The sequence below is a fragment of the Labrus bergylta genome, chromosome 16, assembly GCF_963930695.1.
Source record: "Labrus bergylta chromosome 16, fLabBer1.1, whole genome shotgun sequence".
Taxonomy (NCBI): Eukaryota; Metazoa; Chordata; class Actinopteri; order Labriformes; family Labridae; genus Labrus; species Labrus bergylta.
In genome coordinates, this window is record NC_089210.1 from 5,994,713 (window position 1) to 6,007,165 (window position 12,453).

The following is a 12,453-nucleotide window of genomic DNA, read 5'->3' on the forward strand; positions in this document are numbered from 1 at the left end:
TGTCAGTTCTGCACTGTGGTCACACTAAAAATGGAAAACATCAGTTGTGGTGACCTTTAGCGTCCTCAAGGCCTTTAATGTTGATTTTTTCACTCTGTTAAAACATGTTAAAATGTATATATAGCAGATTTGGGGTGCTGGATAGCTTAGCAGTTATGTTGCACACAGCATGTACTGAGGCTGTCGTATTCAAAGCAGGTGGTCAGGTTTCAAATCAGACCCTCAGCTCCTTTTCACACAAATCATTCCCCTCTCTCTCTTTCATCCTTTTTTTCTGACTTCACACACTGTCCTAGCAATAAAGCCGTAAATGCCCCCAAAAAATAAACAGTGTGCGGCTGATTTTCTGCAGTATTTATATATTTATGCTGTAAAAACTGGCTTTAAGGCTGTGGTGTGTATGTGACTTTCAGTGTTCCTGGAACCAGCCTCAAGCAGACACTCCACGAACTGCAGGATTTTGCACTTCAGCATTGCCTTCATTTTTGAAGAGCAGAGGTTGCTGCTTGGTCTTGACCAGAGGTTGCTGCTTGGTTTTGATCAGAGGTTGCTGCTTGGTCTTGACCAGAGGTTGCTGCTTGGTTTTGATCAGAGGTTGCTGCTTGGTCTTGACCAGAGGTTGCTGCTTGGTCTTGACCAGAGGTTGCTGCTTGGTTTTGATCAGAGGTTGCTGCTTGGTCTTGACCAGAGGTTGCTGCTTGGTTTTGATCAGAGGTTGCTGCTTGGTCTTGACCAGAGGTTGCTGCTTGGTCTTGACCAGAGGTTGCTGCTTGGTCTTGATCAGAGGTTGCTGCTTGGTCTTGACCAGAGGTTGCTGCTTGGTCTTGACCAGAGGTTGCTGCTTGGTCTTGACCAGAGGTTGCTGCTTGGTCTTGACCTGCTACAAAGGTTTGTTTTTTTTTCATACAAAAAATATGTTTCCTTATCCCCCACTCTTTTTCTCCTACTCCACCCCCTGACCTGCTCAAATAAAATGTTAAATGCATCACTGTTTAAAGTTTTCTTTACTCACAGCAGCCATACTAGAACTTTGCCTCGTTCAAATAAAGTCTATTATTCACACACAAACTAAACTAAATATCTAAATAAATAACGCCTTGACTTTGCCTAAAATCACACATACTATACACTGCTTTTTAGTCACTGTCTAGTATTTTATATATCAGCGGTATTTCTTTGCAGGGGAAGCAAAATGTTAGTACTTCTAGCCAGTAATCCCATAATGCATTGTGTCATTTATTAGAAGATTTGTGTTAAGATTAGGTAAACTTCACCGACAGAGAGCAGGATATGAGTCGTGAGACGACAACATGCAGTGTATCATCTGACAGGATTGCCAAACGCGGTAAAGTGCAAAGTAATGCGCACAATGTGAATATGAATAATAGATAGTAATAGAGTAAAGGATATGCTGATGCTTCAAATCCCTCTCAAGTTGAAAATGCAACATAATTGGAAACAAAAACTAACAGCTCTGGATGTTTTTTGAACGGCCTTCATCACAAACAGCTCGAGGTGGAGGAGAAGTCTGGGAGGATGAAAAAAAAAAAGAAAAAGAGTGGAGGCAGAACGCCAACAAGTGAAATTACAGCTATTGATCTGCAGTGCTGGAGAATGCATTTCCACCGTTTGGATGCATTATTAAGGAGCTAGTGTTCAGCACAACAGGTGGACAGCGAGACACTACAGAGTGTACGAGGGAGAGAAGAGCTTCAAGCGGCAGTTTGGATCAGATTAGTATCAACAGTGTGGCGGCTTATTGTGCTGTCACGTCTCGCACAATGACTTCAACGACAAAAAATCATTCCAATCCAAACCCTATGGTTATTTCATGTACACGAGGCTAACGACATTCGCAATGCAACAGCTGGTAGTGCTTACTCGATATGCTTACAGAGTGAACTTGTGGCATGCAGAGGAAAATAAGAGAGACTAGGAAGGCTGCAGAATAACAGTGTGATTTAAAGGGCTACTCGAGTAGGGTTTTATGTCTGTTGTGGGGGGGGGTAGCAGGGTGTAGAGGTGATGGAGTAAGGTACAGTATGTTTCTCAGACGAGTGAAGGCTTTTCTTCTTGAAGCATATGGCTCGGGGACTTGTTTGTGTGGGAAGTGCTGAATAATGAATTCCTAATGAGAGCCAGACTTTGGACATTTTTGCAAAAGCTGGTCCCACGGGGGAGTCGATGTCTCATCTCGTCTTCCTGATTATACAGTACATACAGTAGAATAAACTCGCTTTAAAGAAACATATCTGAATATACTGAAAATAGTTGTTTGTCTGTCCTGCCCATTATTTAAAGCTCCAGTGTTCGTCTCATCTCTTTGCTGATCTTGTCCTGTACATGTGGTAGAAGTGTGATATTGCTGGAGGTTTTTGATGTCACTCTCTGTGAATCTTTGCTGTGTTTGAAAAAAAAAAAAAAATCCTCAGGTGGCTCTGACAGGGCCAGAGTGCACGGCCATGTTGCATAACATCTAATAAAGTTTTCTAGTTTTTTTGTATTTTTCTCCACTAAAGGGAAAACGCAGCTGAAAACATTTCTGAGACTCTGAGCTGGTCTCACTGTTTGGTGTTTTCTGAATGCTTCCACTGGATCCCCCGTGTTACTCCACTCATTCCCGTCTCAAATAAAAAAAAACCTTGACATCAGCAGCCCTTCCTGTAGCGCATAATACATGAGTCCACATGTTACATCAGCCTAAATCCACCTCGTCTTATGTCTTTAATATATCATACTGAAAGCCTCAAAAGAAATCACTTCCCCTCACACCTGTAAGCTTCGCTGTCGATTTTTCCAAAAACAGCCCATCCACTTTGGATTACGGCCAGAGCATAACGCCACTAAACCCCTCTTTTCCCTTTTCATTCCTCTTAATCCTCAGGAGACGTTCAATGGACAACAAATACGTAAATGCATTTAACAATAAGTTGTGTCACATTGCGTAATGTGCTTTGTGACGTTATCCGCATCACTTAATGACTTCTTGCAACCAAAAAGCGTGTTGTGTAGCAGAACATGATGCAGATCTGAAGATGAATGATGTTATGGAAGGGGTGATGTAACAGGAAACGTCTAAGAGCACGATTTAAATCTCTCAAACTGCGTTGATGCTGAATCCCCTCCTAATACAATCAGAAGTATAGCAGCTCTTATAATTCTCTTGGCTTTGCAGTCCCTCCGGGACGTTACCGAGCTGCAAACCAGTGAATTCATGCAAATTCAACCAATCCTCGTACGACCTGTACAATATTTAAATCTCTAAATTCATTTATTTTGTATTCAAAATATAATTCCCCATATGTCTGCAATGTTGCATAAAGATCTGAGTTTATAGATTCTGCTGACTTCATCATCGTTTGAGCGTTGCTCGCAAGCGACGTCCTTCATTCAGTGAAACAAAGCGGTGTCCGTCTTTCATGTTCTGCTGTGTTCCTTTCCTTTAAAGGCTTTCTATGTGATTTTTCACTCTTAAATATAATAGAAATCAAGTATATCCTCTGAAAATAACTCTGTGAGTCATGACTGTCTACAATGGGTGTAACACCAGAGTCCCACTGTCTGTGATGCTTTCCGAGTTTTCCAAGTCCTATCTTCAGTTTGTTTACATCGCCAGGACAGCGGCTGACTCCTCCCCTCGCGTATAAAAGTTGTTTAATTGAGGGACTAGAGAAAAGAAGAATAACATACTGTACTCACTGCTTAACTGTGTTTCTAGATCACGCTCATTTCAGGTAAATTTACATGCAGTGTGAAGATACGAGCAGAATAAAGATCGCTAGCATTAGCATGCTAACACAACAATGCAGCGCGAGTTGTTTTGGTTTCATGCAGGTGCTCAAGGGCGACATCTGCTGGATCAAAACAATCACATATAAAGCCTTTAATGGGCTTCCTAATCCAGCGTCAAACTATATAGTGTCTTTGTGGAGACTCTTAACAGTAAATCCAACAGTCAGTGTCGTTCCTTGAATAAAAATGTAAACGTTCCTTCACCCACTTTCTGAAGCCCGTGTGTTGAGCCTGTCGACCAATCAGATGCTGAGTTAGAAAGTTTTCTCTGACCAGAGGCTCGATAAGAAAACTTAAGTCAGAGCTGATCTCACGCAGTAATGGTACAAGGAGGAGGTCATCCCAAAGTCTCTTATCAGTGAAGAAACTTGACTGAAGTGACGTCAGAAGTCATCGGGCGGCTGTGGCTCAGTTGGTAGAGTCTCAACCGGAAGGTCGAGGGTTCGATCCCCAGCTGGGCAACATGTCCGATGTGTCCTTGGGCAAGACACTTAACCCTGAATTGCTCCTGCTGCTTCGGTGGCGGTGTATGAATGGGATTAGTTACTTGTGATGGATGATATTACATAGCGAGCACCATCATCAGTGTGTGAATGTGAAGGTTTGACATGCAGTGTAAAAGCATTTTGAGTAGTCGGAAAACTAGAAAAGCGCTATATAAGCTCAAGTCCATTTACCATGAGTTTTAACTGAGCGTCTGTCTGAGTCGATAACTGTGGATGTATACAGACTCAAAAATAGTGCAACCTGCATTACAACTTTGTTTATAAAGCTGCTAAAATCAGGAATGTTTGGCCTCAACCCTCCCAGATAAAGCCGCTGAAACTCTGGAGGAACTGATGAGATGAATTCCTTCCTCCTGACAACGACTGAACCGGTCGTTCCGTGTTAATATCTCACCTCCTGCAGCTATAAAGCATTTAGCTTTAGAGGCCTGCTATGGATGATCGTAATTGCAACCATGACCCGTCTCACCTCTTCATCTAATATCCTTTTTGTCACAGTCAGACCTTTGTCTCTCGGGCTGCATATCTTCATCTTCACAAAGGAAATCAATTTTAATCCAAGCGCCGATATGTTTTCATTACTTATTAAGAAAATGTTTTCATTTCTTTCCAACACGGACTGAGTAAATAAGAGCAGAGAGTGGGCACTTCAAAAAAAATAATAAAATTGTCTTTTCCTGAATAATAGATAAAGGTAAAGTGCTCGGGGACAGATTATCATTTTGGAAACTGAATTATTGAGATGATTGCGGCGGTGATGTGTGGAGCAGATTGCCACTGGAAGAGGTGGGTTCTTCTGGGAATACAGTTTGTGTTTGACCTGAAAACTAATTTATGCCTTTTGAAATGCAATGTATAGTTCATGATGAAATAAACACGTGTGATCAGAGGAAACACAGAGGGAATGAGGAACAGTTGAAGAGTGTGAAACTAAGCAGCAGCACCACTCTGTGATAATGCAATGTGGTGAGAGCTGTCCTTGGTGCTGAATCTATGGAGACCACACACTGCTGCGATTTCTCATCTGCATCAAGAGTGTGTGTGTGTGTGTGTGTGTGTGTGTGTGTGTCTGTTTTCCGCGTGCAAAAAAAAAAAAAAAACCCAAACAAACACAGCTGGCTCTCCTGGCAGCCCTCCACGAAAGAAGAAACCTCCTCTATCCTCTGCCTTTACAAAACGCTACGTTTTCCGGATGAATAATACACAGAAAGGAATGACAAACAGTCTAAGTGATTAAAGATTTATCACGTGGGAGTCTAAAAGGAAAAAAAAAAAATAGGTTTCATCTCTTGAATGTGACTCCGCTTTCTGGAGCCGATTAAACAGGGACAGCGCGGCTCCATGGCTCCCTCCCTCCCCTCCTCCGGTCGTGATGCAGTGGAGCAGCTCTGCGCAGAACCGGGCTCTCGGTATAAAAGCGCGCTGCACTTCCACACAGGCGGAGTATAACAACAACACGGGGACACAGGCGGGAAGTCACTGCAGCTTTTCAGGCCGAACTCACCAACGGAAGACAGCCGCAGACATGCACGCCACAAAGAATGGGATCTGCTGGAGACTTTTTCTAATTTCATGGCTCTTTTTGGAAAGTTCTTGTCAAGAACTTGGCGCACAGACGCAGTTCATCTGCACCTCCGTGCCAAAGGATATGGACATTTGCGCGGCCACCTTGCAGAATAGCGTGCCAGGAGAGGACTTGAAGACCACGGTGATGCAGCTGCGGGAGACGGTTTTGCAGCAGAAGGAGACGATCATGAACCAGAAGGAAACCATCAGAGAACTGACTTCAAAGTTGGCTCGCTGCGAGAGCCAGAGCGGCAGCTCGGAGCCTGGGGGCAGGAGGAAAGAAACGGGGACCAAAAACACTATGGGGGATGTATCGAGGGGCCCCGCGGACACTTTGGCGCAACTCTCGCAGACTTTACAGTCGCTGAAGCTGAGATTAGAAAACCTGGAGGTAGGCTGAGGGGAATTTGGGACACTTTGGATGACTGCGTAAAAACCAGTACAACATCTTCTATCTAAACTTATAAAATAACGATAACAATAAACTAAGAACATATAGAAAGATCAGATTCTGGTCTTCCATTGGTTATACTAATTGGAAATGTGTAATCTTGTGCGCACAAATGAAAAGCAGCATGATTACAAATTAAGTTTCTAAAATAGTTAACCTCAACATCATTTTTAATTTGAGCTTTATTTTCTTTCCCCTCTGACAGCAATTCAGCAGGAGTAACAACTCCGTGCAGGCGAACAGCCTGAAAGATCTGCTCCAGAGTAAAATCGACGACCTGGAGAAGCAGGTCTTGTCCCGAGTGAACAGCATCGACGAGGGGAAGCCCGGGCTCCGAAATGAGACGGAGCAGCGTGGGAGAGTGGAGTCCACGCTCACGTCTCTGCACCAGAGGATCACCGACCTTGAAAAAGGTAGTTTGGGGGGAAAAAAGGACTTGCGCGAAAAAAGTGGGGAAAAAAAGGAGATGTGGGGGATTTGGTGTGTGCGCAAAACCGCAGCGAGGGCACAACATAAGAAAATCCAGTTTAGCATTACAAGCTTTTATGACCTCAACAGTCGATTTAATGTTTCACTCATCCCCTCAAAGCTGCAGAAGCCCAGTATTTGAGTTTCCTGCTCTAATTCATGCAGATTAAACCTCCCTAACACGCAGGGAAGGACCAATATCTGCATTATCTCTGGGAGCCATTTGGGAACTTCAATATTCAACAGTCCTGCGCTCTGGGTTTGGGACACTTCTGGTACCAAACGTTAAAAAAAATAAAAAAAATAAAAAAAAGTCCCATGGCAGTGAAACAGAGAGGTGTGGTGGGAGAGGAAGACATGAGATGAAGGTTAACAACGTCAGCACTCCTGTGGCAGATCTTTAATGCGAGATTAAAGCGAATCTGGAGCGTCATGGTTGTAGTTTTGTTGTGTAACGCCGTAAATCGTCCACAGGATGTGTGAATATCTGCGGTTTAAATATGTAAAGATGCTGTGATGCTGTCCTCTCCACAGGTCAAAGAGAGAGCAGGCCTCTGGATAAATTTCAGCTCACGTTCCCGCTGAGAACCAACTACATGTACGCCAAAGTGAAGAAGAGCTTGCCGGAGATGTACGCCCTCACTGTGTGCATGTGGCTCAAATCCAACGCGTCCCCCGGAGTTGGCACGCCTTTCTCCTACGCAGTTCCGGGTCAGGCCAACGAGCTGGTCCTCATAGAGTGGGGCAACAACCCGATGGAGATCCTGATCAATGATAAGGTAGGAAAGGGGAAAAAAACGTGGAAATACATTTCTAAGAGTGATTTGAGATGTTTGTTCAAACTCTTTGACTTCGTGTCGTCTTCTAGGTTGCGAAGCTGCCTTTTCTCATCAACGATGGGAAGTGGCATCATATCTGCGTGACCTGGACCACGCGGGACGGTGTTTGGGAAGCTTTCCAGGATGGCGTGAGGAGAGGGAGTGGAGAGAATCTGGCTCCTTACCATCCCATCAAACCACAAGGCCTGCTGATCCTCGGCCAAGAGCAGGTAAACTCTACACACCACCAATTCCAATCAGTCAAGTTTGTTTTTTAAGCCCCACGTTAAGATACAAATAACAACAACCCTTAACCTACACTGTAAAAAAAACGGGGGCTAACTTTAAAAATGATGTGTCACTTATTTTTTTATCTTTTTTCAAATGTCAGCTTGCCGTTTAGTTGTCACCATGTGCACATAATGTTTAGATCTTTATAATTTGTTATAAAAAAAATAGAAAAACATGAATCTATAGGCACAAAGAAGAATCTGCCTTTTAACAGGCAGAAACCTCGAGCAGAACCAGACTCATTGGTGGACAGCCATCTGTAGCAACCAAACGAGTCACAGAAAGGGAAAGAGGAAGAGGCAGAAAGAGAGAGAGGGATTTCATTTCAAGCCAAAAATAACTTCACTGGGAACTTATATTTAACTTGATCCACTGAAACAAGATGTCAGGATGGGAAAAAAATGCAGAGGGATCATAACGATTTTGTTAAATTGAACAGGTAGATGGTGCACAAAATTATCCAACAAGGCGGAAAAGTCATTATTCCATTTCATTGGGAGATAATGAGATGATACTGTATCTCAATTTCCAGAAACATCCACGCGTAAATTCACAGATTAGGTTCAATGAGGTGACCAGATATTTCCCAGCTGAATGAAGATGTACAGTGTTTAAAAAAAATCAGATGATCCAAAAAAAAGCTTGTCATGATTTTTTAACTTGGGATACATTCTAATTAAAATCAAACAACAAAATTGATACCTTATTTAATGCCTTGGCATCAAAAAATAGAAGTACTAGACCCGCCCGATATTGGGTTATTTCAAATTTTTTAATGGCTTTATATGCAATTTTTCACACTTAAATATAATAGAAATCAAGTATATCCTCTGAAAATAACTCTATGAGTCATGACTGTCTACAATGGGTGTAACACCCGAGTCCCACTGTCTGTGATGTTTTCCTAGTTTTCTGAGTCCTATCTTCAGTTTGTTTACATCGCCAGGACAGCGGCTGACTCCTCCCCTCGCGTATAAAAGTTGTTTAATTGAGGGACTAGAGAAAAGAAGAATAACATACTGTACTCACTGATTAACTGTGTTTCTAGATCACGCTCATTTCAGGTAAATTTACATGCAGTGTGAAGATACGAGCATAATAAAGATCGCTAGCATTAGCATGCTAACAAAACAATGCAGCGCAAGTTGTTTTGGTTTCATGCTGGTGCTCAAGGGCGACATCTACTGGATCAAAAAAATCGCATACAAAGCCTTTAATGACCAAAAATGCAGGCAAACTCCTGCACACTGTACATTTCAATTTAAACATTGCTCTCTCTTAACCATGCGGCAGCTTTTGGTTAGAAGTATGACTGAAGATCTGTTTTACATTCAAACCTTCGGTGCTATCAATCATTTAAATAAGGGAGATCACATTGTTTAAAGAAATCAAGTGGTATTGAAAAGTTTGATGACCTTAATCCAAAAGCAGTTTAGTTCTTTCATGAAGCAACCCTCAGAGAAAAAATAGAATATTACGCCATCCCCTCATTAAATCCATTTGTCTCCACCACAGGACACGCTCGGTGGAGGATTCGACGCCACACAAGCTTTCGTAGGAGACCTGGCCAACTTTCACATCTGGGACCGGAAGCTATCCGTGGGGGAGATTTACAATCTAGCGACTTGCAGCAGCAAAGCCCAAGTGGGCAACGTGTTTGCCTGGATGGAGACGAGCCTCGACATTTACGGAGGAGCCTCCAAGTGGACATTTGAAGCATGTCGCCAGCTCAACTAAAAGCAGCAGCCGAGAGAATGTCAACGTGTTCAAGCCACTTCTTTGTCACAGCATCGGTTAACTAAACGAAAGATCAGGATTTTTTCTGGATTTGTTAGATATTTGAAAAATGTCATTCGTCGACACTCGATAGATTTGTACCAGATTTCTCATGTTGGGTTGAAGTTGATCACAGGAAGTTGACACTTGGGACATCCTGTGGTATTCTCGGGCTGCTTTGAGGGGTTTGGTTTTTGAAAAAGCAGCTGATGGGAGAAGACGCTCGGAGACCAAAATGACAGGCCGGAGTCCAAAGACCAGTAAGAAGTCGCAATAGTTTTTAGCAAAACCAGATGTCACAAAGTTCAACAAAAAGGACTGCAAACGTCTTATTTTTGTCTCGACTGCCAGGGATTTTCACTGTGAAAAAAGGGGGGGCCAAGGTGGACTTCTTCAAAAAAGGAACAAGTTCTTCAAGAGATCATAAAAATAGACGACATAGTTTCTCACTCTTCTCTCCCTGCCACCACCCGCTTGATGTGATTTTGTGTAAAAGAATGACGTATTAATTGCCAACATTGGAGCCTGAGTGCCTTGGGCTGTTGAAAAAAAAAATCTCAGCACATTCATTATGATTTGCAGAGTTGTTGGTGTTTATTTTCCTGTAAATTACTTTGGAAAAAAGAGACTCTGGATGAGGCTGGAATCGGATTGTTTATTGTAAAATGCAACTCACTGATGAGTATGACGCATTTTGCAGATGTTTCAGTTGGAATGTTCTTTGTACAGTAACAGCATGTCTTAACTTCTGTAAATGCTGCGTCAGCATCTTTGATCTTTGCTTTTACTTTCCTATTTTTGAGTTGAGATTTTATACTGTATTGTTATATGCTTAAAGCATGGCAAAACGACAGATGAAAAAAGTTCTAGTTTTTGTAATAAATTGTGATACTTGAATCATATACAGGTGTAAGTATGGATACTTTAAGATACACATGGAATGACTCATGTGGACACACATGGATGCTAAAGGTGAAGGTCTAAATCTTACCTGTGTGATGGTCATCATCTCAGTCCTTCACCTGTTTTTACTAAGTCTGGATTGTAATCTTTCCCAATGGATCGTCAACATTTGGCTGCTATCAGTTCTTCCGTATTGGCAGTGGATAATGTGACTGCATGTGAAGGGTTACCTCTTAATGGGGAATCAATGACACATTTCCAACCAACTCTGTAATTCCACTACGCTCTGCTGACAGCTTATCAATTTTAACAACCAGTTGTGGGTTTTTATGACGCCTAACTTCACCGCCTTGGTTCTCAGCCCTCAGAAATGGCAGACAGACAAAGTCTGCGAGTCCTTGCTGAAGAGTAGTTAGCAGCAAAAAAAACAACCCTTTCTTTGTCAGGAGACAGTGGAGACCAAAACAAAAGAGCAAATGTTGGTTTTCCATTTATCACTTTACTCAAATTACTCCAAATCAGTTCTAATGATCCTTCACGTCTGCTGGATGTTTAAAAAGGCAACTTTATGCAAACAGCTTCACCATAAAAACACGTTAATGCCAACTACAATTCACTTATTGTACGTGAAAGATAAACTTTGTAACTCTTCCTACCTAATGGAATGACTGGCAGACGCCGTGGGCTGACATATATGAACAGAACAGAGCACAGTGAATGAAACAAGCTGGAAAACAAATACCTGAACAACTGTCTTATCAGCACATCACATAGATTAGTACATTTTCTACTGCAGCCTGACAAAAGAACGTTTAAAACAAGCATTAAAAGATGCTTTAAGAATCAGATTATCAGCTATACTGAAACACTAAAACAAAGCCTGAAGCCCATTACTGTATGAGTGGACATGACCCATCCCTTGGATTTCTTGAATTTCATCCTCACATAATGTCTGAGATGTGGTTTAGAATCAACAGGTTTCAGATAAATTACAATTGTGCAAAAATATAAACAAAAAAGTCAGTGTTAGCAGAAAGTGAAGTGTCCATTACAGCCATTATAATACCAGTATTAAGTGTTTTTCTGCCATGAATAGGTTTTTTTTTTAATCCTGCTGGTATCTGAGGGATTCTCATTACCGGCTGAGAGTCAAGTTTTGGACAACATCGTGAAGTAAAAAAATGGTATACAAACAAATTTAGTTGAAATGGCTTTCACACAGAAAATTGACACGGAATGACCGAGATCTAAAGACACTTACATGACATCCAAATAATCAGTGAGTATGTTATTCTTCTTTTTTCTAGTCCTTGACTGAAACAGTTTTTTTACACAAGGCCGTCCCGTCCATGTAAACATGATGTAAACAAAGGGCTGACAACAGTACAGCCGGCGGGACTCAAGCTTCTCACTAATTGTAAACAGTCATGACTCAGAGACGTTTACAGAGGGTATACTTGATTTCTGCTGAATTTGTGTAAAATGTCGCACATTCAGCATTTAACAGATGTTATTTTCAGCTGTTAGTCTGTTGAGAGACAATTAGTCATGTGAGGAAACCCTAAGAAACACTGCTTTAAGAAAAAATGCTTTCAGCTGATTGGTCCGGAGTTTAAACTTCATTTCTGAGACAATATTTGTTACGCACTACTACAATAAGATGAACCTTAAGTCCCTGTGGTGGACCCAAACCCCTCACACAACTTAAGTTTCAAACTAACTAGTTTTAGTGGGAATTTTGCACCAACATTTTAAGATATAACTTAAACATAGCTGGTCCCACAGGACATCAACGAGTCTTGACATTATGAAGGCTAATGACACTGCACAGCTAAATATGACAGGTAGTTATCCTAACAAGGTAAACACATTATTTTGTCTA

The 12,453-nt window shown here is 41.9% G+C and overlaps 1 protein-coding gene across 1 annotated transcript; it reads left to right on the top strand.

Annotated features, from left to right (window-relative positions):
- The first annotated feature begins 5,655 nt into the window (after positions 1-5,655).
- nptx1l (neuronal pentraxin 1 like) lies at positions 5,656-10,570 on the top strand. Its single transcript, XM_020646933.2, has 5 exons — positions 5,656-6,255; positions 6,521-6,728; positions 7,318-7,562; positions 7,652-7,831; positions 9,408-10,570. The coding sequence occupies exons 1-5, from the start codon at positions 5,671-5,673 to the stop codon at positions 9,627-9,629; spliced, it is 1,440 nt and encodes a 479-aa protein (XP_020502589.1). The 5' UTR covers positions 5,656-5,670; the 3' UTR covers positions 9,630-10,570.
- The last annotated feature ends 1,883 nt before the right edge of the window (positions 10,571-12,453 follow it).

What these genes read in the sequence shown, in the direction of transcription:
- nptx1l (XM_020646933.2), top strand. Translation starts at nt 5,671, where the DNA reads ATGCAGTGGAGCAGCTCTGCGCAGAACCGGGCTCTCGGTATAAAAGCG. An exon ending in GATCACCGACCTTGAAAAAG is followed by an intron (nt 6,729 to 7,317) that starts GTAGTTTGGGGG and finishes TCCTCTCCACAG; the next exon opens with GTCAAAGAGAGAGCAGGCCT. An exon ending in TGATCCTCGGCCAAGAGCAG is followed by an intron (nt 7,832 to 9,407) that starts GTAAACTCTACA and finishes TCTCCACCACAG; the next exon opens with GACACGCTCGGTGGAGGATT.